General features: G+C 54.5%; 1 protein-coding gene across 1 annotated transcript in view; it reads left to right on the top strand.

Annotated features, from left to right (window-relative positions):
- Positions 1 to 23,450, top strand: part of ZCCHC14 (zinc finger CCHC-type containing 14) — a 55,523-nt gene that overhangs the window by 7,490 nt on the left and 24,583 nt on the right. The window contains exons 4-5 of the mRNA XM_077754104.1: positions 16,158 to 16,176; positions 16,424 to 16,547. Coding sequence (XP_077610230.1) covers positions 16,158 to 16,176; positions 16,424 to 16,547 — 143 coding nt within the window. The remainder of the gene's footprint in view (positions 1 to 16,157; positions 16,177 to 16,423; positions 16,548 to 23,450) is intronic.

Here is a 23,450-nt window from a genome sequence, read left to right as displayed (position 1 = left end):
AAAATGAGATTTCATACTCTTTCCTAGTCATCCAGTTCTGTCTCTCTCTTTGTTCCTTGTAGAAACTTCCAGAGAGACTTGCTGTGTAGTTACCAGTAGGTACCTGGTGTCTTACTCTGCACACCGGCCCGTGCCTTGCTTTCTTCTCCTGGCAGCTGTTCTGGGTGTGCCGTCCACGTCAGGCCCTGGAGCGTCTTCATTCTGGTTTAGTGGGTTCCTCGTTGGGGACATTTGTTTCCCGTGTCACTATTACAAACAACCCAGTCCCGGGGCGCCTGGGTGGCTTAGTCGGTTAAGCGTCCGACTTTCGCTTAGGTCATGATCTCGCGGTTTGTGGGTTCGAGCCCCGCGTCGGGCTCTGTGCTGACTGCCAGCTCAGAGCCTGGAGCTTGTTTCAGTCTGTCACGCCCTCTCTCTCTCTGACCCTCCCCTGCTCGCGCTGTCTCTCACTCTCTCTCTCTCCTAGAAATAAATAAAACAAAACATAACAAACAAACAACCCAGTCCCTTACATATCACACGTGACACGTGTATGGCCTTTCACACTTGGGTGCGCGCACCCGTGGCCTGGAGACGGGACTGCTGTCGGCCACGGCGTGTGCGCCTCTGTGTGAGTCTGGGCAACTGCCCGGCCTGCGGCGGCGTGCGTGAGCGCCTGTTTGCACACCTCCCAGCAGTGGGGGCTGGGAGGGGGGGTGGCGGGGAAGGGGCCCGGCTGCGGGGGGGGCTGCTGGTGGGCAGCACCTCTGAGGGGGAGCGGGTTTGTTCTCCAGCCCCCTCGAGGGTGAGGTTGAACCTTAAAGACAGTTTTTTCTGAGAGAGTGAGGGAGGCAGAGCAGGCCAGAGCGTGAGTGGGGAAGGGGCTCTGCCTGGACAGCTCAGCCTGTCCACCATGCACCCCCCGGCCCCTCCCCTGCTCGCTTTCTGTCTTTCTCAAAATAAGCAAACAAACTTAAAAACAAATGAGCATTTTATTTTTGGCAAGCTTTCCACGTCCTTTGCCCTTTCCTGCTGAAGTTACTGATCTTTTCCTCATTGTTAGGCGTTCTTTACGTTTCACGGAAATTGTCCTTTTGTCTTCAGTAAAAGTGGCAAGTTTTTGTTTTCCTGGTTTTTTTTTCTTGTCTGTTGACTCTGCCCGGCAGTTTCCTCTAGCGCCCTTTTTATCGATCTTGTGTGGCATCTGGGCTTTGTGTCGTCGGTAGAAATGCTTTATGCCTTCGGCGTCGGACGGATCGTTGTGCCCCTCACGGGTCACGGCCGCGCGATGCCGCGTACGCTCCCCGTGGTGCCTTCTGATACGGACCTGGCACCGTCTCTCACCTCCCCTTTAACAGAGGCGTCTGGGATTTATTTGGGGCAAGGTGCAGAGCTAGGTTTGTATCTTCCAGATGAAAACCCTGTTGCCCCGGTGCCCTTTGTCAAGCGATCCGTCGTGCTGCCCTCCCCGGGTGTACGTGGGGTTAGCTCTGAACTGCGTTTTCATTCGTTGATGTCTTTCTCTTGGATGGTCTCTTATTTGACGATTCACTGCCTGCTTTTCCGTCCTTATCTTTCTTACCTGTCATTCGCTCAGTGGCTTCCCCGCACAGTGGAAAACCTGAGGGAGGGAACTTGTCGGGGAAGCAGATCTGGTTGTGGAGCTGCCTCCCCCGGGTGGGCGTGGCCTGAGCAGCCTGCGGGGCTCTCCGCCTCCATTCATTCTGCTTCCTCCCGCCGCTCAGGGTTTCCAGTCTCCCTCCGCTCTCCTGCCTTTTTGACGATGGCATCTCACTGATGAATCCAAAGTCTGCATCGGGGTTCCGGGTAGCTCCGTGTGTCCAGAGGCAGCCCCCTCTAGCTGTCCTTGACCACCTCGCCCTGGCCCCGTGCCCCGGCCAGAAGTCCACGCCTCTCCTGTCGCTGGCCTCCTCTGCTCTCCCTCGGTCAGTCACCACGTCGTCAGCATCCTGGTGGGTTTCGTTGTTGACGCTGTAGCCCAAGTCGGTGTTTGCCCTGCCTGTCCGGCCCTCTCCCCCTCTTTCTTCCCACCACACTTGGCATGATGGTGCTGTGTCGGGCACACTTCTGTGTGGCCAGACTTGGGCTTGGGGCCATTCGCCAGGGGGCCAGGGCCTAGATTGCATAGACTTCAGGGATCAAGCACAGCCCTAGCCGCGTGGAGCTCCACTCCTTCCCCTGCGTCAAGCTCGCATGCTGGCAGGCGAGTGAGTGATTATCCGCTTAGAATTAAGCTGATGTCATTGTTTAAAGTCTGCAAGAAACAGCTGGTAGCTGTTCTAGTCTATTTTTGATTAAATTATCCAGAAACTTTGGGACCCTAACTTTTCTTAGAAATCGCAGTGACATGTTCAACTTCTCACGTTGGCCAGGGCCTGATCTATGACAACCCCTCTCTGTGACCTGGGTCTAGTCTACTATGCCAACCCATTCCCTTGGCCAGTGTCTAGTCTATTGTGACAACCCGCCCCAGTGACCTGGGTCTCCTCTACTGTGACAGCCTGTCCCCCTGGCCCTGCTCCCAGCCTCTAACAACAGGTGCCACGGTAAGATGCCTGTTGGATCGTTCTTCGCCGGCGTGCGGGTCTTCGCATGGTGTGCTTCGGCCTCTGTGGTCTGTCCACTGCCTGTCTGCGCTCCCCTCTGTCTACACTCGAAGTTCCTTCCGTTTACTGCAGTTCCTCTCTCCCCTGAGCCTTCATAGGTACTGATCTCTCAGGACACCTGGTACCTGGGGCTCCCCAACCCCCACTTCTTGGCTCACACTTACAAGCCTTCTGTGGCCTCCTTCTGTCCTAGACCTTATACCAAAGTGGGTTTCTTTACGTTTTCATCTGCAGACTTTGACTTATTGGAGGGCAGATACTGTCTCTTTCAGTCCAGAGCCTCGTGGTCCCTGCCACCCAACAGCGGCTGTGTCCTGAGCATCTGTGAAAGTTGAGTGGGAAGGAGGTGTTGGGCGTTTATGAAAGCCCACCCTAGGAGTCGGTTAAGTGTCTGACTTCAGCTCAGGTCATGATCTTGCAGTTTGTGGGTTCAAGCCCCGCGTCGGGCTCTGTGCTGACAGCTCAGGTCTGGAGTCTGCTGCGAATTCTCTCTCTCTCTCTATCCCTCTCTCCTTCTCCCTCTCTCTCTCTCTCTCTCTCTCTGCTCCTTGCCCACTTGTGCTTACTTTGTCTCTCTCAAAAATAGGTAAACATTTAAAAAAAAAAAAAAAGGCCACCCTAGTGAAAACATTTTTTCCTCAGTGTTTTTCTGTGGTCTTGTCAGTAACACCCATCACCGACTCGCACTTTTCCTTAACTGCTTTTGTTCGTTGGCTGTTTGTCTTCTGCGCTGCATGGCTGTAATCTAGATTTCTAGCGGACTTTATCATCAGTGTTCTACTTTGTTATTCCTCAAAAGCTGGCACGCGAAACCTTCCAACGGGAGCACGTCTCTGCACGTGGTGGCACGGGTGACGCTACCCCAGGCCGAGCCGGGTGCGGGCACCAGCCTGCTGGCGCTCGCCGGCTCTCCGTAGACCTGCCTCCTGTGAGTCTCGTGTCAGGGCCGTGTCGGGAGCTCTCTCACTTCAAGTCACACTGCTGTGATCGTGTTCCTCTGGCGTTTACGAAAGTGTAAATCACCCGGAGCCCCGCTGTCTCGGTTTGGGATGGAATGGCAATAAACGAACAACCATTCTTCTTGCCAGTTAAAGTTTCGGTTGTGTTTTATACTTTAAACAGTGACATCAGATTAGTGAGAAGGGAGCGTTACAGAGTCGTTGTCTTAATTATTTGAGATTTTTCTATAAGAGCTTCAGCAGAATTACTAGAAAGAAATGTATCCTCAGGTTTCTTTACTGATTCACAGTGAATCTAATTAAAGCATGTATATGTAGGAACTACTTCTGGAAACCTAGTCTAGATGAGAAAAAAATAACTTTGTAAAAGGAGGAGAATTAATTTATGGGGAAGAGGATCCCTTCTCCTGTGTTTCGGGCACTTCAACGCGATGGGAAGCCTGGGGAGCAGGGCTACACCCGCGGTGCCGCGCTAACGGGCGCACGGGACCCGTTGCAGGCACCAGGTTGGAGTCACTTGCCCCGCCGTGTCATCCGGAGTGTGACCCTGGGTCTCCTGGCCGCAGCCCCCCAGCGGGCTCGTCCCTGCAGGGCACCTCTGCTCCGCTGGAGGGCACTTGGGGAGGGGGTTGTTCGAGCTCGTGAAGGCGTGAGGCCGGTTTACCTGTAAGATGACCTTCTTGTGAAATTCTCAATACAGAGACAGTGGAGGGAGCGGGTGGTCGCAGGGAGTGCCACTTGGTGGGTGCAGGCACGGCTCTGAGCGCCCCGAACCTCTTCACTTGGTCCTCGTGACTGCTGAGTCCCTTCCTGTCCCCATTTTAGCGGTGACAAAACAGACGCAAACAGGTTAAGTGCAAGTAATTTGCCAAAGGGGACATGAGTAAGTGGCTATTTTTATTATGTGAAACCAAAATTACATTTTAAAATGGCCTTACCTTATTATTAAAAGTCGGGGAAAGGCGGAAGATTGTAGGGGAGAGGGCCTGGCCCCCACGGGCGTTGGGCGCGGCACTCAGGGCCTCGGTGGCGCGGCCGCTTCACCGCTGTGCACACAGGGCCTGCGTCCGCCTGCTCCCGGAGAACTTCATCCGGAGAAGGGCGGGCGGGCAGGTGCGCTCGTTGTCTGGGTTTTGGGAAGCGTGGGAAGCTCTGCAGCACAGCCTCTGTCGGGGTATAGAAGTTCCCGTCACCGCCCCTTTCGGCCACTTGTCCCCTTCGACGACCCCCAGGCCTCCCCCCACCTGCCTCCTTTAAATCTGTTTTCTCTCGGTCCTGGATGCCTGTGTTAAACCTTTGTCCTGGCGGGACCGTAGAGTTTTGTTTTAGTTCCCGCCCAGCCTCGTGGCATTATCTGCGGTGGCGGGTCCAGGGGAGCCCCCCCACCCTGGGCATGTTGTTAACTTTGCACATTGCGCCGCGGTCGAGTGGGCGCTGCCGCTTGCCGCACGGTGTCAGGGTCGCGCCCTTGTATGGCGGCCATTTACCTTCTCCGTCCTTTGTGCTGTGGTTATCCTGTGTACGCCCCCTGCACCGGCCGGCAGCCCGTGCACTTTGGGGGTGCCCGGCGCTCCTGTCTTCACTTTGTCTTGTTTGGTGCTCTCTGAACTTACTGGATCCGTAGATTCATGCGTTTTACTAACTTTGGGAAATTGTCAATCGTGATTTCTCCATAGTTTTTTGTGTCTCCATATCTCCTTCCTGTTGGGACTCCCAGCTCCAGGTATGTTAACCTCCTGTTACTGCACGGGCGTCAGAAGCTTTGTCTTGTCTTTACAGTCTCTTTCTTTCTTTTTTCAGACTGGACACTTTTCAGTTGATCTGTTTTGAAATTCTGCAAGTCTTCTGTTAATTCCAAACTGCTGTTAAGTTCATCCAACGGATTTTTTAAAGTTTATTTACTTCGAGAGAGAGAGAGAGAGGAAGGGAGGTGGGGAGGGAGAGAATCCCAAGCAGACTCTGTGCTGCCAGTGCAGAGCCCAATGTGGGGCTCGACCCCATGAACCGTGAGATCGTGACCTGAGCCAAAATCAAGGGTCAGAGCCACAAAGGTGCCAAGCTCATCCAAAGGATTTTTAAATTCAGAAATAGCATTCTTTCATTTTAGAATTTCCATTTGGATTCTTTTTTTATGATTTTAAGTCTTTTTTTTTTTAGTGTTTTATTGCAGCATGAGCAGGGGAGGGTCAGAGAGAAAGGGAGGCACAGAATCCGAAACAGGCTCCAGGCTCTGAGCTGGCAGTCAGCACAGAGCCCGACGCGGAGCTTGAACCCACGAACCATGAGTGAGATCATGACCTCAGCTGAAGTTGGACGCTCAACTGACTGAGCCATCCAGGCCCCCCCCCCACCGCTTTTTTTTTTAAAGAGCAGTTTTAAGTTCACAGAAAACTTGAATGACATAATCACCTGAGGTCTGGTGTTACATCAGGGCTCACGCTGGGTCTTATGCAGGTTATGGTTTGGACAGGCGCATAAGGGCGGGCGTCCCCCGTGACATCACACAGAGCATTCTCCCCGGCAGTGACGACTCCAGGCTCTGGCCGCGCACTTCTGCCTCCGGCCCCTCATCTTTCCTGCCTCCATAGCTTTGCCTCTCAGAATGTCATCTGGCTGGAGTCCCACCGTATATAGACTTTTCGGATAACATTTCATTTGCCTTCATGTCTTTTCATGACTCGACAGCTCATTTCTTCTTATTGCTGAATAGTATTCCATTGTGTGAGGCACACGGTCTATTTATGCATTCACCTTCTGGGGGACATCTTGGTTGCTTCCTGAATTTTCATATTTTAAGAGTTTCCATTTCTCTCGTGAGATGTTCTTTAGGTTCTCACGTCACATACATTTTCTTTTATGTCCCAAGCCTCATAACAACGGCCACGTAACGCTTCTCAGCCCCCAATTCCGGCGTGGGACTCACCTTGGGCTTGGTCTCCTTTTTCTGTTTGTGTGAATGTATGTTCTTGTTTCTTTACGTGTCCAGTGCTTACGGATGGCCCCTGGGCTTTGTGAGTGAGACCCCGTAGAAGCTCTGGCTTTTATCTGGTCCTTTGTTTCCACAGGCAGTATGTTTGCCTGGACTCAAACCCCTGAACTCTCTTCCTTTGCTGGCCAGCAGCCCCAGTCTCTGGTTGTGTGGTCTCAGCTCGGCTCCGTGGGGCCTGTGTGCCTAATGCAGGGCTCACGCAGGGGTGCGGCCTCACGCAGGGGTGCTGGCGGAGTTCATATGCAGGCCTAGACGTGTCCTCTTCATAGGCACTCTGACACGGGACTGCCCCTCGCTTGGCGCTGTTGGATTTTACCAGAATTCCGCTCTCAGGCTTGTCAAGGCCCTGGGACTGTGGAGTGCTGTCTGAGCTGTGGCTGCTGCTCTTTCTGGTGAGGACTGGGCCCGGGGGACTTGAAGCGTACCCGGTACCAACCCCTTTTTCCAAGTGTAGACCTTTCTTTAGTTTCTTTTAGTCCTGTTCAGTTTATCGGTTTTTATACTTTGTCCAGAGTTTATGGTTATTGGCCAGACGGTTGGTCCAAATGCTCCGTCATTGAACGTAGAACCAACTGTTGTGGTAAATGTGGGCCTCGCACTGTAGGGAGGTGTGGCTGGGAAGGAGGGTCTTACAGTAACGGTGACATTTGTCCTTCAAAGGAGGAGGCTCTGTGTGGAGGAGAGACCGATGAGATGGTGAGAGGGTCGTTTGAGAATGTGAGTGGGTGATGATGAGGCATCCTGGCCCCAAGCGGATGCTGAGGAGCAGAGTCAGGCGTCTGGGCATCGGGCTCTGCTCTCCCAGTCGTCAAGGGGCTCCTGTGGGCAGATGTCATTTACCTGTTGGGTTCAGGGTCTGTTAACATCTGTTGTAGGAGGTAAATCTTGAATTCCGTGACCTCTGTGTCTTTTCTGTCAATCCAGTTGAGCCCTTGCTGGCCTGACCTTGCCCTGCATGGCTAACCATTGGGGTCCGGCCTCTGACTCTCTGAGCGCCTTCGTCTGGCTGATAATAGGCGTCCAGTCAAGAGTCATTAAATGGAATCTGTGGCTTCTGTAGAAATAAAACCCAAGGGTGTGTTTTACCAACACCTTCTGGACCTTTGCTACACTCTGTTCTCATCTAGATGCTTCCTGCTCATTTCTGGCTTGTCGCGGTGTTTGTCCTTTCCCGTCCTGGGTTGCCTGCATGCTCTGTAACCTAACTCCCACCGTGGCCAGTGTCTCCTGGGGGTCATAAAGCAGTGGTTTGAACGTGCTGACCGCTCTGAAAGGTTCATCTCAGTAGCTGAATATTATATCGGAACCAAATTGGTCCTTGTAGCACAGCTCACTTGTTACTGTCAGACCCTGAGCCAGTTTCTCAAAGAAAACCCCAGTATTTAAACATAGTTCTGGTCAAAACATGCTCAGTGACAATAGTATGTGTAGGATGCACTTGATGTCAGAAGTCTGAAGGTACGACCGGCCTGTGGTGGGTGCGTCACCTGCCGACCTTCTGGAGGTGGCGTGTGCAGACTGAAGCCGCACCAGGGGCAGCTCAGTGCAGACGGGGAGGGCCGGCGGCCGCTGCTCCCTGTTTTCAATCCCACACGGGTCACACGATTTCAGTTTTTCCAGAAGGGGGAGGTGCTGTCTTCCTGAACGCGTCGTTTGAGGTTCCCACGCAGTGTTGCCTTGCGGTAGATGAAGCGGGTTGTTCCCATGAGGCTGTGCCACTTACACTCCCGCTCACGAGAGTGCGGCTGTATGTTCCCTGCGGGCACTTGCTGCTCCTCCCGCTAGCTTCGCGCCCGTCTCCAGCAGCCGTCGGGCCCTCTCTCTCCTGCGCCTTTNCGGTAGATGAAGCGGGTTGTTCCCATGAGGCTGTGCCACTTACACTCCCGCTCACGAGAGTGCGGCTGTATGTTCCCTGCGGGCACTTGCTGCTCCTCCCGCTAGCTTCGCGCCCGTCTCCAGCAGCCGTCGGGCCCTCTCTCTCCCTCCTGCGCCTTCGCTTCGGTGCCGCTTCCCCGGAGGGGACACCAGGCGCGCTGGCATCGCGTTTCTGGGAGGCTGGGGCTGTGGCCATTCGCACGGAGGCCTGTGTGCCGCCCTGCACAGAACTGTGCTGTTGGTCAGCACCTGCCATGTGACCGTCTCCTTGAGAGCCACCGTGCAGGTGCTAGCTGCCGCCTAGGCAGCGGATTGCGTGTGTGTAGCTGGAGACCCCATCTTTAGCAGCTGGGGCCCTGGACCTGGGATCGTGCTGAGTCTGCACTGCGCAGTCTCCCTGGGGGGGGGGGGGTCTGGGCGCCAGGAGCCGCTTGTACCTGACCCTCCCCTCAGGTTCCAGTTCATTGGCCCGCGCTGGGAGCCCAGGGATCCGAATTGGTAAGAGCCGCTCCCCCGGGTGTGCAGGGGGGCCGCCGGGCGGGCTGTGACAGGCTGGCCTGCTCTGCGGGCTGCTGGCCCGAGGACTCGGCTGCGAGGTCACTTTGCCGGGACCCCGCTACCCGAGGGCTTGGTTTGGTACCTTCCACGGAGATTTTGAGCAGTCATCTTTTTTTCTCTCTCATTTTTTATGAGCTCAGCTGTAGGGTAAGACATTTTAAAAAGGAATGTTTTTACGTGGAAAACAGTTTCTGGTTAGCGTTGGCCTTCACTTGGCCTAAGTCAGCAAATAGCTTTCACTATTAAACTATCTACTTTCTTTTTCTGGTTTTGAGAGATGCATAATTACTATTTTAGTAAAATGCTTACAAATCACTTTTCTTTTTGATTTTTTTGTATTTTTTCCCATTGAGTCAGGAGTATTTAACAGATGGTATTCTTTCCGGTGTGGAGGTGGGTTGCTTGGAAGACAGGCTGAAAATCAGGGACTTGGTTTGTAGACCCTTTGGAGCTATGTCTGTAGCCGAGGGCCCGGCCCCTCTGCCCCTTGGCGTTCAGAAGCTTCAGGCACGGAGGCCTTTCTGCTTCGGGCTCCACACTTCCTGTCCCTGCCCCTGGAAGGCCCTTCCTCCGCTCCAGTTTGGCTCCCTCTCCAGTTTGGCCTCAGCCGTGGGGTTCACATCTCCCCCTTGGAATTGGCTCCGGTGTTGCCTGATGTGGCCCCCAGGACCTGTCCCCTGGCAGCACGTGCCCCGGCTGGTCCGGGAGCAGGAGAGAGCCTTTTGGGGCGTGCGCTGCGGGGTTTGGCTTTAGAAGCTGCTTCTCTTTCACTGTTATGTCCCCGTCCTGCTGGGGTCAACATAGCTGAGACCTCGTGGCTTCTAACTCTCGTTTCCGGTTCTAAGAGTAACTTCTTTGCAGAAAAACTGGGAAACAGAAACCTGTTTTTTAAAAATCGCCCAAAGACGATAAACACTACTGGTATTTTGGTACATTTTCTTCTTTCTTTAACGTCTGTGTGTGTGCACTGTTGACAAGCTACGCATTCCCGCGCCTTTTGTTTTCTGAAGTTATTTTTTAAAGACTGCATAGTACTTAACCGTATGTACCTTAAGTTCGTTTACGCACTTAGATACTGATCTTACTGGATATTTGTCATTTATATGTGTATATTTTTCCCCTTGTTTGTTTATTTTTAAAGATTTTATTTATGTTTTTGTTTATTTTATTTGAGAGCACGCGCAAATGGGAGAGGGGTAGAGAGAGAGTGAGAGAGAGAAGCCCAAGCGGGCTCTGTGCCATCACTGCAGAGCCTGACACGAGGCTCCATCCCACGGACCCACTGAACCATGAGACCATGGCCTGAGCCGAAATCAAGAGTCAGACACTCAACCGACTGAGCCCCCCAGAGAGCTTTTATTTTTATGGGACGCCTGGGTGGCTCAGTCGGTTGAGTGTCCCAACTCTTTGGGCAGAGGTCATGCTCTCAGGGTCATGGGATTAAGCCCTCACTTTGGGCCCCTTGGTGAGCATGGAACCTGCTTAGGATTCTCTCTCCTCCTGTCCCTCTGCCGCTCGCTCACACTCACTTTAAAAAAAATGTAATCTCTGCACCCAGTGTGTGGCTTGAACTCAGAATCCTGAGATCAAGAGTCATACCAGCCATGGTGCAAAGCACCCCTTTTTTGCTCTTTTAAAGCGAAGACAAACTTCCTTGCACACAGACCTGTGGGTGTCACTGACTCGGTTCTCGGGAGAGAGAACAGAGGGCTTGTTAGATCCAGAGGCCCTGCCCTGGCGTAGTGCGTGATGGCCACGCGCGCTTGCTCGTCAGGGCCGGGGCTGCGCCCGTCGTGACAGTAGGAACATTAGCCCTCAGGACCGTGTTCGGAGCTGTGGTCCAGGCGACATACCGTTCAGCTGTCGCGTGCTAGTTGTAGAGCAAGTGGTCACTTGTCATGGTGGAGTCCGGTTTTCAGTGGCACGCATGTGAAGAAGGTAGCCCTTGGGTGCCGGCGCAGGGCACAGGGGGACCGGTGGCTGCCTGGAGCCGCCCCCGGGCGCTGCGGGCACTGACGGTGGAGTCGACTTGCCCTTGGGGAGAATTGGCCTCATGGAAGAGGTTTTCTTTCTGCCAAGACCTCAGGTGTCTCTTGCAGGTGCTCTGGGCTCTCCCGCTTCCCGACCGGACCTCCCGCCTCAGTAACGGCAGCAGCGGACGTTAGATTGCATATCGACTGTTTGCCCAGCCACGACTTTATGTTCTCACAGAACCCTGGTGGCGTAGGCACCGTCAGTCCCCACTTGGCGCCTGGGGACACCGGACCTGAGTGAGATGCGTCTTGGCTGCCGTCGGAGCCGGCAGGGGCTGCTGGAGCCAGGGCTGTGGCCTCCGCGGGCGCGCCTGTTCTCCCTCGTTGTGACCCGCACTGGGACTGCCCCCCACTGTCCACTGACCTTGGGGAGAGTCGTGACGTGACCGGCGCCAGTCGCTTCTGCTGCTGAGAAGGGTGGAGCGGCTTGGGGTGCGTACAGGCAGGTGGCCTCCGTGATCGCAGCGGTGTAAGGTGTGCTCATAATTCTAGTCGTTGCCGTTCTTTCTTTCTCTGTGGCCTCTTACTGCGCGTTCACGTCGGGCATTCCACGCACACCTGCGTTTTAAGCTGAATCCCGTCCTCCCTGCCCCTTCGTGGCACAGCCTGGCCCCCCGGCTTCTGGTTTACGGCTGTGTACACGCGCGTCCTCTACTCACCGGCCCCACGGCCATGGCCCCGGATCGCTGGGTCTTGGTACTATGCGCGCCGCTGCGGTGGAAGACCTCGTAGAGAAGTTATGTGCTTGCGTGCGACTGAGGGCAGAATGGGGAGCTTGCAGCTGTGTGGTGAGGGGACGGCCATCGTCTCTCGTAGGAGTTCCCCAGGACAGTCTTCGGGGGGTCTCACTGTTGAGGACCACCGCCTCGTGAGTAAAGGAGGCTCTCTGTCGCCTGCCCCAGCCCCTTCAGTGTCTTACCCTGGTTACTGAAGATTCGTTTACATACAGCGCAGCCAGGGCACTGGGCCTTCGGTGGCTGCACATATTAACGACTGCTGTACCAGGTTTTCCCGGGAAGCTCCCCTGCCTCCCTACCACATCGAATGTTCGCCTGCCTGCTGCGGGCCTCCCCTCTGCCCAGCTTTATCTCATCCGATGACTTTGAATTATCTTTAATGAAATTGATTTAAAAAAATTTTTTTAAGTGTTTATTCTTGAGAGAGAGACAGAGAGAGAGAGAGACAGAGCATGAGCAGGGGAGGGGCAGAGCGAGAGAGGGACACAGGATCTGTGCAGGTTCCAGGCTCTGAGCCGTCAGCACAGAGCCCGACGCGGGGCCTGAACTCATGAGCTGCAAGATCATGACCTGAGCCAAAGTCAGACGCTTAACCAACTGAGCCACCCTGGCGCCCTTAATGAAACTGATTTTTTAAAAATTAAAACTCTCTTCTGAAAGTTGTGGTTCTGGTCCATGAATATAAAAGTGAGTTTTCAGCACCACGTTTCACGCCGCCTGTGTTCCCCAGGCTCTGTCTCGTCGGAGCACGGAATCCCTTGGGAGCAGGGAGGGTGTGGACAGGAGCCGCGCCACCAGCCCGTGCACGCGCTTTGCCATCTCCGTCCCTCCCCCTCAGAAGGGGACTCGGGGTCCACGTGACGTACTCTCCTGCGCGGCGCTGGGGTTCCTCCTTACAGCCCACCCGGGGCGGGGGCGGGTTGGTGTCCTGACCTCGGCGAGCCGCTTCATCTTGAGATACTCTGGTGGCGTCAGCGTCGCCTGAGAGAAGTGCAGTCTCAGGCCCCACCTTGTGAGTCACAGCTGGCATTTCAAACACCAGAAGCATTTTGCACGTGGAAGTTTGGGGATAGAGGCCTCGCCTCCATTTCGGCAGTGGTGCCAGCGGGAGGCCCGGGCCTTGGCCCATTGCCGGCGCACTCAGCCACATCCTGCCCGGAGGAGCCCCGGGGCGGACCGTGTGCCTCAGGCCTGCTGACGGGCCCCAAGTCCTGTTTCATTCACACGGACAGCCCTGGCGGCCCTTCATTAGATCTGGCAAAGTACCCGGGTGGCCGTGTAGCGCGGAGCTTAGCACGCGAACGTTTCCTTTGAACTAGAGGTGCTTATTTTTGTTCGGTCCATCCTGCTTTCGTTAAGAGTGGGTAAGGCGGCCCTGTCCTGCGGGGCCGCGTTAAGTGCCCGGGCTGTGTCGGGCGCCATGTGGAGCAGAGGACCCGGCAGTGAATGGGACACACAGAAAGTCCTCACTGAGCGGTGTAGCCGTGACGGCTGTGAGGGGGCCGGAGCCACCCCAGGCCGGCCCCGGCCGCCAGGCCCCTCCCCGGCGGCCACAGCGGGCTGAGCGGAGGGGAGGAGCGGGGGTGCCGACAGACGACAGGTCCCCCGTGGGTCGTGGCAGAGGCTGTCTGGGTGGGACGTGACGAGCAGTGCAGGGGCTCCGCGCGCGAGGTGCCTCGTGCAGAGGGCCGAGGCTCGTGCTTGGAGAGCGCTTCCCGTGGCCCCGCTGGCCGCAGCAGGGGCGACATTTGGAACCGATCAGGCCTTTGTTCTCGTGTCCGTCAGGCTCATGACTGGGGCTCCACTTGTGAGCGTGAGTCAGAGAGCATCTGAGTGGAGCTGCGGAGGTCACATGGGGCAAATTAACTTCACCAAAAATAACCCCAGACACAGCATTTCTGGGAAATGCAGGCGAAGAGAGTTTTCAATGTAAACCAAAGAGCAAATTCAAGATAAAGGCCTGGCTGGAAACAGTGACGTGTGGGACGCTAGGAAGACGCGGCGCGGGGAGGCATCGCGGTTCTGTTCGCTGCTGNGGGGGGGTGGGGGTTCCCTGGGGTGGCTCCTGGGCGCCCCCTCCAGGGGCCGCGATGCATAGACCCCCCACCACGGGCGGGAGGGAGCTGGGGAGGAGCTTCCCCTTCTGCCGGGACCTCCTCCTGCTCCTCCCCCTGCTCCTCCTCCCCCTGCTCCTCCTCCTGCTCCTCCCCCTGCTCCTCCTCCTCCTCCTGCTGCTCCCGCTCATCGTGGGGGTGACCAGATGACCAGACCCCTGGCCTGTGTGCTTGGCGCTCTGGCCGCAGTGCCTGGCCTGCGCAGGGCCCCCAGCCCCCTCTGGACATGCTTATGGGACAGGGGGTTGGGCGCACGTGTCCTCGTCAGGTCTGGGGCTTAGCGCACGCTGGGGCCGAGAACCACCGGACCCGCTGCCTGAACCTGTGCCCGCAGAGGTGCCCTGGCCGTAGCGCCTTCGCCCCGCCCCGCCCCTACCTCGCGGAGGCTGAGTCTGGAGGCCGCTTCTGTTTGCTGCTCTGTAGGATGCTTCAGGGCGGGCGGCGGTGTGCGGGCGGGGTCTCGGTGTGCGCATGCCTGCCTGTGCAGCAGAGGTGTGTCACCAGCCAGCCAGGTTGGCGCCTCCCTGGTTGGTTGTCCGGCCAGCTGAGCCTCACTGTGCTCAGGACGAGGACTCAGACGCACTCGGCAGGGTAGCCCGGGACGGGGACGCTCGCCCACATCAGGCCACATCGCTCGGAGTCTGCTGTGCGTTGCGTTTATTGTAAGAGTTAAAAACATTAACCTCCTGAGTTGTTTACCAAAGTAATACTTGCTGTTTGGAACAAAAAAATCTTGCTCCTCGAATAATTTTTTAACTGTTGGTTCTGTTATCTAATATGAAGTTCCTTTCTAGAATATTTAGACCAATGGATGAAACTTTGCCAAGTCTTAAAATTTAGTTAAATTACAAATAGAAGTAATTAAAAATATTAACGGTCGCAATAACATCTTGGTAAATGATATTAAAAGACTTGGCTTTTTGGAGGAGTATTGGGTGGTTAGGATTTACTTGCATGAGTTCTGTGAACTTCTGGATGAACTAGACCGTGCGGGTTGCTTTTCTTGCGGCGGCGTCTCCTGTGGGCATGGGGAGGCCTCCCGCAGGGACTTTGGCGGCTCTCCGGGCACACGGCGTGTGGCATCTGCTGTCCTGTGGGCGTGGTGGCATCTCTGTCCCCTCCTGGTGGCTCTCCACCTGCGGTGGGCTCACAGGGTCCTCTGGTGGACGCCCCCTGCCCTCCAGCTGGCCCTCCAGCTGGTGAAGCCAACTCATGAAACGAGGGGCCGGCAGCTCCAGCGGGGATGGAGACCGGGGCTCCTGTCCCTCTTATCCCCCAATCCGCCCCCTTTCCTGTGTGTGGAGCATAGTGTTTCTCACCTGTTACAATTCATACCTCTGTTGATGAACTTGAAAATCTCTACTATCCTTTAGGATTTTGACACATCCTAAATTGTGACTGAACAAACCAAAGCACTGGTCACCTTCTCTTCCGAATTCTAAAAGTACTATTGTATATTGGCTGTGAATTTTCAGGTACTGACACTTGTTACAGGGTGGAGGGAGGAAAGTTCTGGTCCCCACCCCAGGTGCCCAGGGTCCCCTCCTGCCTCCAGCACATTTGCACAGAGCCCTCTCCCTGCGGGCAGGGGTGTGGGGAGGGGAAGCCCGCTCTCAGTTCCCTGCGGCCGCCTGTGCACCTGCTGTCCTTCGTCTGCTCGCGGCTCTATCCACAGCCGTTTGATTTAAAAATTTTTTTTTATGTTTTATTTATTTCTGAGAGAGAGAGAGAGACAGCGTGAGCAGGGGGAGGGGCAGAGAGAGAGGGAGACAGAGTCTGAAACAGGCTCCAGGCTCTGAGCTGTCAGCACAGAGCCTGACGTGGGTCTCGAACCCACGAACCGTGAGATCATGACCTGAGGCGAAGTCGGGCGCTTAACTGACTGAGCCCCCCGGGCGCCCCACCCACAGCTGTTTCAGAGGCTCTCTGTTTTCGCTCTGACAGGCGCCGCTGCTGTGAGTGCCACCCTCCCCCTGCCCCCGTACTTTTCTCAGGAGTAGGTACTTTGCATGAGGCAGTCCTAGAAATGGGATTGTAATGTGATGCTAGACTACGAGCCCCATAGAGATCCAGTCGTGTGCCCTTCTTGACTGTTCCGTTTGGAGCATTTCATCATTTAAGTTCTACTGCATGATTAATTTTACAGGAAGCTGTATGATTTAAAGAAATAAAATAGGAGGTTCTACCTCAGGTAGAGGTGTGTAATTCATGAAGCGTGGCTGACGTGCTTCCCGGGCGGGCGACCAAACCGCTGGCCCAGACCCAGGCTCCCAGGTGAACCTGCAGGTGCCCAGGCTGCTACATCGCGGTGGCGCGTAGGACACGGGCCAGGGCTCGTCTTTCTCGGGAAGTGCTCGTGCGTGCACTGCTGTATGAGTGGTGTTTCATAGAGATTTTGTATCAATCTTCTATATAGAGTTTATATATATGTGCTTTTATGTATATGCTTATATACAATCCTGAAATTACAATCCACCTCAGTGACTTTCAGGTAACAGAAGTCATCCCATACGAACCAAACAGGAGAAAATATGATTTCTTTGTCCTCCCAGGTAACTCCAAGAAGCGAGGCCCCCGTCAGCAGCGTGAGTAATAGTTTGGAGAACGCACTACACACATCAGCACATTCCACGGAGGAGTCGCTGCCCAAGAGGACTATGGGGAAACACTCCAAAGGTGAGTTGCCTCTACAGGGGCCCAAGGACGAAGGCGCCCTAGAGCGTGCACGACAGACTGTCGTGATGGTGTCTGCTCACACACTTGCTCACCTTCCGTCAGCATTTTAGTTAGGTGCGCTGTCTGAATTCTATAAGTAACATATGAACATATATATCTTGGCTATAAAAAAATATTGATGTTTGTTAGGAAAAATGAAAGTTGCTACCCGCTCCTCCCTGCCCGCCCCCCAGTAAAACAAGTCCTAAATCATAGACAGCACTGCCCTATAGAACTTTCTACAGTGATCATACACCATTCTCCGTCTGCACTCACTCCGTGGCCACTAGCCACATGTGCCTTTTGAGCACTTGAAATGTGCCTCATGCAACCGAGGACCTGAAGGTTTATTTACTATTACTATTTTTAACGTTTACTCTTTTTTCAGAACTAGAGAGAGTGAGCATGAGCAGGGGAGGGGCAGAGAGAGAGGGAGACACAGAATCTGAAGCAGCTCCAGGCTCTGAGCTCCAAGCTGTCAGCACAGAGCCCGATGTGGAGCTCGAGATCCGCGAGATCGTGACCTGAGTTGAAGTCAGATGCTTCACAGGCTGAGCCACCCAGGCGCCCCCTGAAAGCCTATGTTTATTTCATTTCCATTGCAGCCACGATGGCTCAGTGTGGATAGTGGCCTCTGTGTTGGACAGCGCCACTCTGGAAAGATCAGAGGGCATGTTTCAGAACAAGCTGAGCCTCCTTGCTTCTTGCACCAGCTGGACAGTCACAGAGGGGTGCTTACTGTACTGAGTGGCGGGTGGGGGCTCCCCAGGAGGCGAGTGAAGGTGATGTGTAGGGCTGGGAGGGCTTGGGAGGAAGAGGCCCCGGGGCACTTAAGGCCTCCCACTGCTTCCTGGTTCCCCTCTTGTTTGCATCTCAAGCACAGTGTACCTCATGGATGTTTAATGATTTTTTGTTTTGTTTTTGATGTTTGTTTATTTTGAGAAGGGGTGCAGAGAGGGGGGAGAGAGAATCCCAAGCAAGCTCCACACTATCAGTGCTGAGCCCTGTGTGGGGCTTGAACCCACGAATTGTGAGATCATGACCAGACCCGAAATCACGAGTTGGACGCTCAGCCGAGCCCCCCAGGTGCCCCAGTAAATACTTCGTTTTTAAAATAAAGCCCCTGGGAGTGCCTGGATGGCCCAGCTGGTTGACCGTGAGGCTTCATCTCAGGTCATGATCTAACGGTTCTTGGGTTTGAGCCCTGCATCAGGTTTTGCGCTGACAGCATGGAGCCTGTTTAGGATTCTCTCCTTCCCTCTCTCTCCCTGACCCTCACCTGCTCGTGTGTTCTCTCTCTCAAAGTAAATATTTAAAAAAAAATTTTTTAACAGGAAAATAAAGCCCCATTCTGACAGAATCACAAGAGCCACCCATTCCTGATTTAAGTCGTTTGCTGGAAATAGCCACGTCCTAACTGCTTTACCCCGTTTACGTGTATAGACAGGCTCAGGTGTTAAAACAGCGCATCCTCAGAGCAACCCGGGGAGCACAGTCCGCTCTGGGATGGGGCTCTTGTTCGGAAGCGATCGATAGGTGTCACTCAGTCGTNCCCGGAACTGCTCTTGTCCTTCTTCCTGTACGTGTCATCCTGGGAGAAGTGCCTCCGATGATGCGCTGTTTCCTCTGTCCCTCGACTGTGCAGCATGGACCTGTGCCTGCACCCTCCCGATATGGGGGGACGGCTCTTCTTTCCCACGGTGCTGTTTCCTCGAGGCCAATTGTCAAGACCCCTTATCCCTGGCTTTTAAACATAATCGGAAGACCTGTGCTCTCTGCCCTTCCCTTGTCCGGGCGCCGTGATGCACCGAGAGCCCACGGGTGAGCCGGTGCTGGAGGCCGGTGGAGTGGAGCGTGTGTGCCAGGGCTCACTGGCATCCACTGCATTTTCCGCTCGGGGGTACTGGGTCATAACGTTTCCTCTGCCCAGAAATCGCAGGCAGTGAGGTTGGTTTTCGCAGTCACGCCTCTCGTGGCGCTCCGTTGGGCCTGGGCTGCTGCTCCTGCAGAACCCAAGTCGGGGGTTCTTGCTGTAGGGGTTTCTCGCTGCCCATTCTGCATTCTGCTTGTGCTTTGATTTTTCTCTGCTTCCTTGGAAGTCCTTAGTGATCAAAGAGGTCAGACTTTTACATTTGTTTCGTATGACAGTTCAGAGGGCAGCCGGAAGCTGCCTGCTCTCATCAGATGGTGTTCAGGTGATGGTCTGCAAGGTTTGTGTTGAGAGCGATCGTGCCCTCTCTCCCTGTGCCCGTATCTTGAAGACCTTCAAGTACAGGGTAGGGAGGACAGGACAGTTGGAGGACCTGGCTTAAGCAGCGGGTCGCGGGCCACGTGTTCCTGGTGGGGCCGCCACGCAGCACTCAGGAGAGCTCGGCGTTCCCCCCAGACCCACGCGTCGCGGCTCATCGTTACCGAGACTGAGGGAAACAGTTCTAAAGTGCAGGGTGAGGTTGGAATTACATTTCGTGATCCTCTCAGTGAAAGAAGGCCTGTGACTTGGTTCTGTTGGTTGGAATAATTATTTTTGAAAATTATCCTTGTATGAGACTGAACATCACAGTAAACTTAATTACACTGCAAGCCATTGACCAGCGGCTCTAAAACCTGGTCTCAAGACCCTTTGCCTTCTTACCTGATTCCAGAGAGCTTTTGTTTATGGAGGTGTTCGTACGGGTGTTTATCATATGATAAATTAAAACCGGGATTTTGTTTTGTACTTAAATACGTGCTGTGTGCCCCAGAGTGTTTTGTGTTTCTCCTGTAGCGGTGTTACGGCGGAGGCAAAGGTAAAATTTGAGCTCCAAATGGTCTCGTCTTGATGACTCAAAACCCGCCACAGAGAACTAGAGCAGGAATTCCAGCAAGCAGCATGATCATAAAACACGAATTCTAAACCACCAGTAGTAGGTTCCATTTTCGGGCTGCACTGGGAATTCACTGGTGCTTTTGGAGTTGAGGCGTTTTGCTCATTTTAATTTCTCTGTTGGCTCATTTCAGCATTTTATTAAGACTTTGAAACATTCAGTAGAGAGTTTTACAGCGAATACCTACTGTCCAGATCCTATGATTTCATTTTACCTGCTGCTTCCCTTATCTGCCCCCCACCCTCCATGAGGACATTGCATTTCTTTTTAAGACATGGCATTATTTGGTGCGTTTCAAAGTTGTTCTTTTGACTTTTTTGCTGTGCTGTTGTGCGTTGTTGTTATTTTTGGAAAACTGGAGGCTCGCAGGCTTCCTCAGCCAAAGATTCTCACCTGAGCCACAGAACAGTTATCTGAGTGCCCGTTTCTCATGCCCTAAAGAAAGTGTGACTCAGAGACGTAGGAGTCCAGCTGATCATCCCAAGTGGCCTCTTTTAAGACCTCAGGGCGCAGCGGTCTGAGTCCCTATCGAGGGAAGCTACGGGGATGACAGTGGACATCTTTACCTTTTCAGCCCTTACCTTGAGTTACTGTTGGCCCACCTCACGGGGCACGCGAACCTTGCGGTGTGTGCGCTCGGCGGTGTGTGCGCTGCGCTTGGCGGTGTGTCGAAGCCGCTCGTGCCAGCCTGTATCCGTTGTTCCAAGCGCAGGAAGTCGTTTAGTCTCTCAATGTCCTGCTGATGGCTTGAAGGCAGCCTTGGTGCAAGTATTTACACCTTGGAAGTTGGTACGTGCTACGAGTGACAGGCTGTCCCCCAGCCAGCCGTGAGAGGTTTTCCAGGGCACCACTCAGTCCCCCGACACGTCCTGCGGCTGAGGTTGCCCGTGCCCGTGCGCGCTGCCGCAACCCCCCAGCCCCCAGCCCCGCTACAGGAAGAGCAGGTGATGCGCTGCGACCCTCTTGAGCACCCTGCACCTGAAGCTGTGCTCGTGAGAGGTCAGCCCTTCTCTTCGCTTGGTATCTGCCCCCGCCCCCGGCCCCCCACTCTCCTCCCTTGGTTTCTTTCCGTTTTTAAGTGGACCGCCAGGCACACACGGCCTTGGTGCGGCGTCCTCCCTGGGTCTCCTGGGAACACGCCTCTCACGTCTTCTCTCGCCTCTGCTGGCATCCTTTCAAACCCCTCCCGCGTCCGCCCCTGAAAGGCCGGGGCTGCCCGGGCTCCTCTGCGCCCGCTCATGCTCCGTCTGGGCCTTGATCTCTTGATGACGTTGAGATCTGAGAGAGCAGCTGAGGCGCTTGCCCAGCCCCCAGGCCCCCATGAGTATTGCCCCCCAGGCGGCCTGCTCGTGCCTCTACCCGTGTGCCCAGGACAGACCCGTCACGTCCATTGCCGCCCCGGAGATGAGTTTCCGGCACGTGTGATTGGTGTCGGTTGACCTTCAGGCATCCTTGTTCCGCATGAGGGGCGCAGCATCGCAGCCCCGGCCGGCATGGCCCCGGGGGGCCATCACGGAGTCTTCTTCCTGTCACCGTGGCCACCGTCCCCTCTGCCGCTTGCGGGTTGTTCTGCCCAGTCCATCCCCTGCAGATGGGCCGTGGTGCCGCTGCTTAGGAAGCATGCCCCGGCGTGCACGGCGGCAGCTGCTGTCCCAGCACTGGCCACCGGGTGCCGTTGTCAAAGCGTGTGCACCTAGCTGATGTCACAGTCCCGTGAGGTGGGAACCTGTGTTCCTTTTGTTCAGGGATTGAGTATCTGCCCAAGGTCTCTGAGCTGGAAAGAGTCACATTTCACGCCGAGCCGGCGCGGCCTCAGAGCCCATGGGCTTACCTTGACCTGCCTGGAGGAGGCCTGTTTTGGGGCTTGTGGACTGGCCTTGTCTGTGCCTGCATCTGCTTGTGACCTTTCCTCGTGTCCCCGCTCTGGTCTTGTCACTCCTCTGAGTTCCTGGCTCCAGCCACGAGCGAACCTGTGCAGACACCATGCGCTGTCCTGCCTGGACCGCGATCACTCTGTCCCTCTGCGCAGATGGGCCCTTCCCTTTGAACCCTAGCACAGACATCGCTGGGTGGAACTTTGTGATTTTTATGTCATTTATGGTTAGTGCTTTTCACCTTAATACATAGATAAGTGAAATTCCTTGGGCCCTTAGATCAAGTGCCATATCTCTAATCATTCAAATGGAATATGTATGTGTTCATTTCCTATATTTGCTACTCGAGAAATCTCTTTTATCAGCTTTATGTTTTCTACATCATGCCATGCGTTAACTCTTGTTTCTATTTCTGTTTCTGGAGAACTAACAAATTTAATGCCAGGTAGCTAAGATGATAAAAAAATCAAAGAAAAACAAATTTTGGAGTTTTTAAACTCTTACATGATACTGTCCTAGAAAAGATGTCAGAAGGAATGCTTAGTTTAATCCACATAGTAGTGATTTTAGCAATAGCCAGAGAAGTGCTTCTAAACATACTCCCTGTTAACACAGACAACCAGAGAGAAGGGAGGGAGTCGGTCAATATTTGAAGAACGTTATTATTTAGCTGAGGCTTTGAAGAATACAGGTTTTCAATTTTCAAATGAAAAACTAAGTTTCAGAGATAAAAATTTCAGCGGGATGCATCTTAAATGTCATTCTGGCCTGGTGTCCGTGTAGAGGACTCAGGAGAAGGGGATGTTTGTGTGGGGCAGGGGGTGACTGTTCATCTCACATGACCCCTGCCTGACTGTGGTTGCTCGTAGCATAGTTTTGGTAAGTTTTGAAGTGGTTCCCGTGTGGGGCACATAGAGATTAAACTCTTTGGGTCGTCTGGGGGGCTCAGTCAGTGAAGCATCTGACTTCCATTCAGGTCATGGTCTCACGGTCTGTGAGTTCAAGCTCCACATTAGACCATCTGCTTTCAGCGCGGAGCCTGCTTTGGATCCTCTGTCCCCCTCTCTGCCCCTCCCCCACTTGCTGTCTTTCTCTAGAAAATAAACATTTAAAAAAGAAATGAAAGAAATTAGACAGTTTGATCAAAGATACATTGAAATCAAGTAAAAGATCTGTGGCAGAAAAATACCGACTACCCACTTTTTTCCAGACAAGTTCAGGGTAGAAAGGGGAAAAGCTTCAAAAGAGTGACTCATTCTTGGAACAAACGAAAGCTGTTACCTATAGTTGTCTGCTTTATAAGCATGACATGACAGCACTCGCAAACCACTTGAAGATGCCTGGCAGTGCAGGTGACCCTTCAAGCATGGCCGCCTTCACTGGGAGCCCCCAGGGCTGTCCTCGCAACGGTGTGTTTCTGGTCCTTGGTGGCTTGGTGGCTGCTGGCCGCGGGGCCTTTGGGTCTGGCTCAATCCTAGACTGTGACTTTCTGCCAGCCCCCGCCTCGTTCCAGCGCCCAGCCCCGCTTCAGGACTCCGGAGCCCCCGCGTGGGTGGCCAGAGCGATGTCTTTGATCTCTTCCACACAGACTGCCTCCCGCCTTTTCCAGTTACAGCAGTGTAACTGCTGTGGTTCATGTAGTTCAGTGCAGGCAGGTGTGTCAGTGAAGGCCACGTGGTCTGAGCTGCAGAAGTGGAGGGCGATTCCTCCTGTGCGTCTTGAATGGGAGAAGAAGGAAAGTCAGAGCAAACAGAATTTTAGGAGGACGCACGTCCCCCCACCCCCGTGCTTTCTCAGCTCAGTGTGAGCAGCAGGTGGGTCTAGACTCGGGTGCCCTTGCCCGGGCCCCAGGGGTCCAATGCCCGTGCGCCGGTGCGCCGTCCCGACCCCAGCCCGTTTCTCCGCAGCCCCGCCCTGCCCGCCTCCCCTCCTGAGTGCTCCTCTAGCCGCGGCCTTCAGTCTCGGCGTCTGTGTGGGTCCGTCCCGGTGGGCTCATCTCCAGCCCGGGGTTTAGCCACGTTTGCTTGCACTCTTCAGAAGGTCGTGAGGCTTCCCGTCTGTCTCGTGGATGACGGTCTGCGGGACTGGCCGGGCAGGCGCGAGGGGCAGGTCATTTTACCAGTCGA

Source organism: Crocuta crocuta, unplaced genomic scaffold (genome assembly GCF_008692635.1).
Source record: "Crocuta crocuta isolate KB4526 unplaced genomic scaffold, BGI_CrCroc_1.0 scaffold61, whole genome shotgun sequence".
NCBI lineage: Eukaryota > Metazoa > Chordata > Mammalia > Carnivora > Hyaenidae > Crocuta > Crocuta crocuta.
Note: the sequence above shows the minus strand (reverse complement) of the source record. Positions and strands in the feature narration are given on the sequence as shown.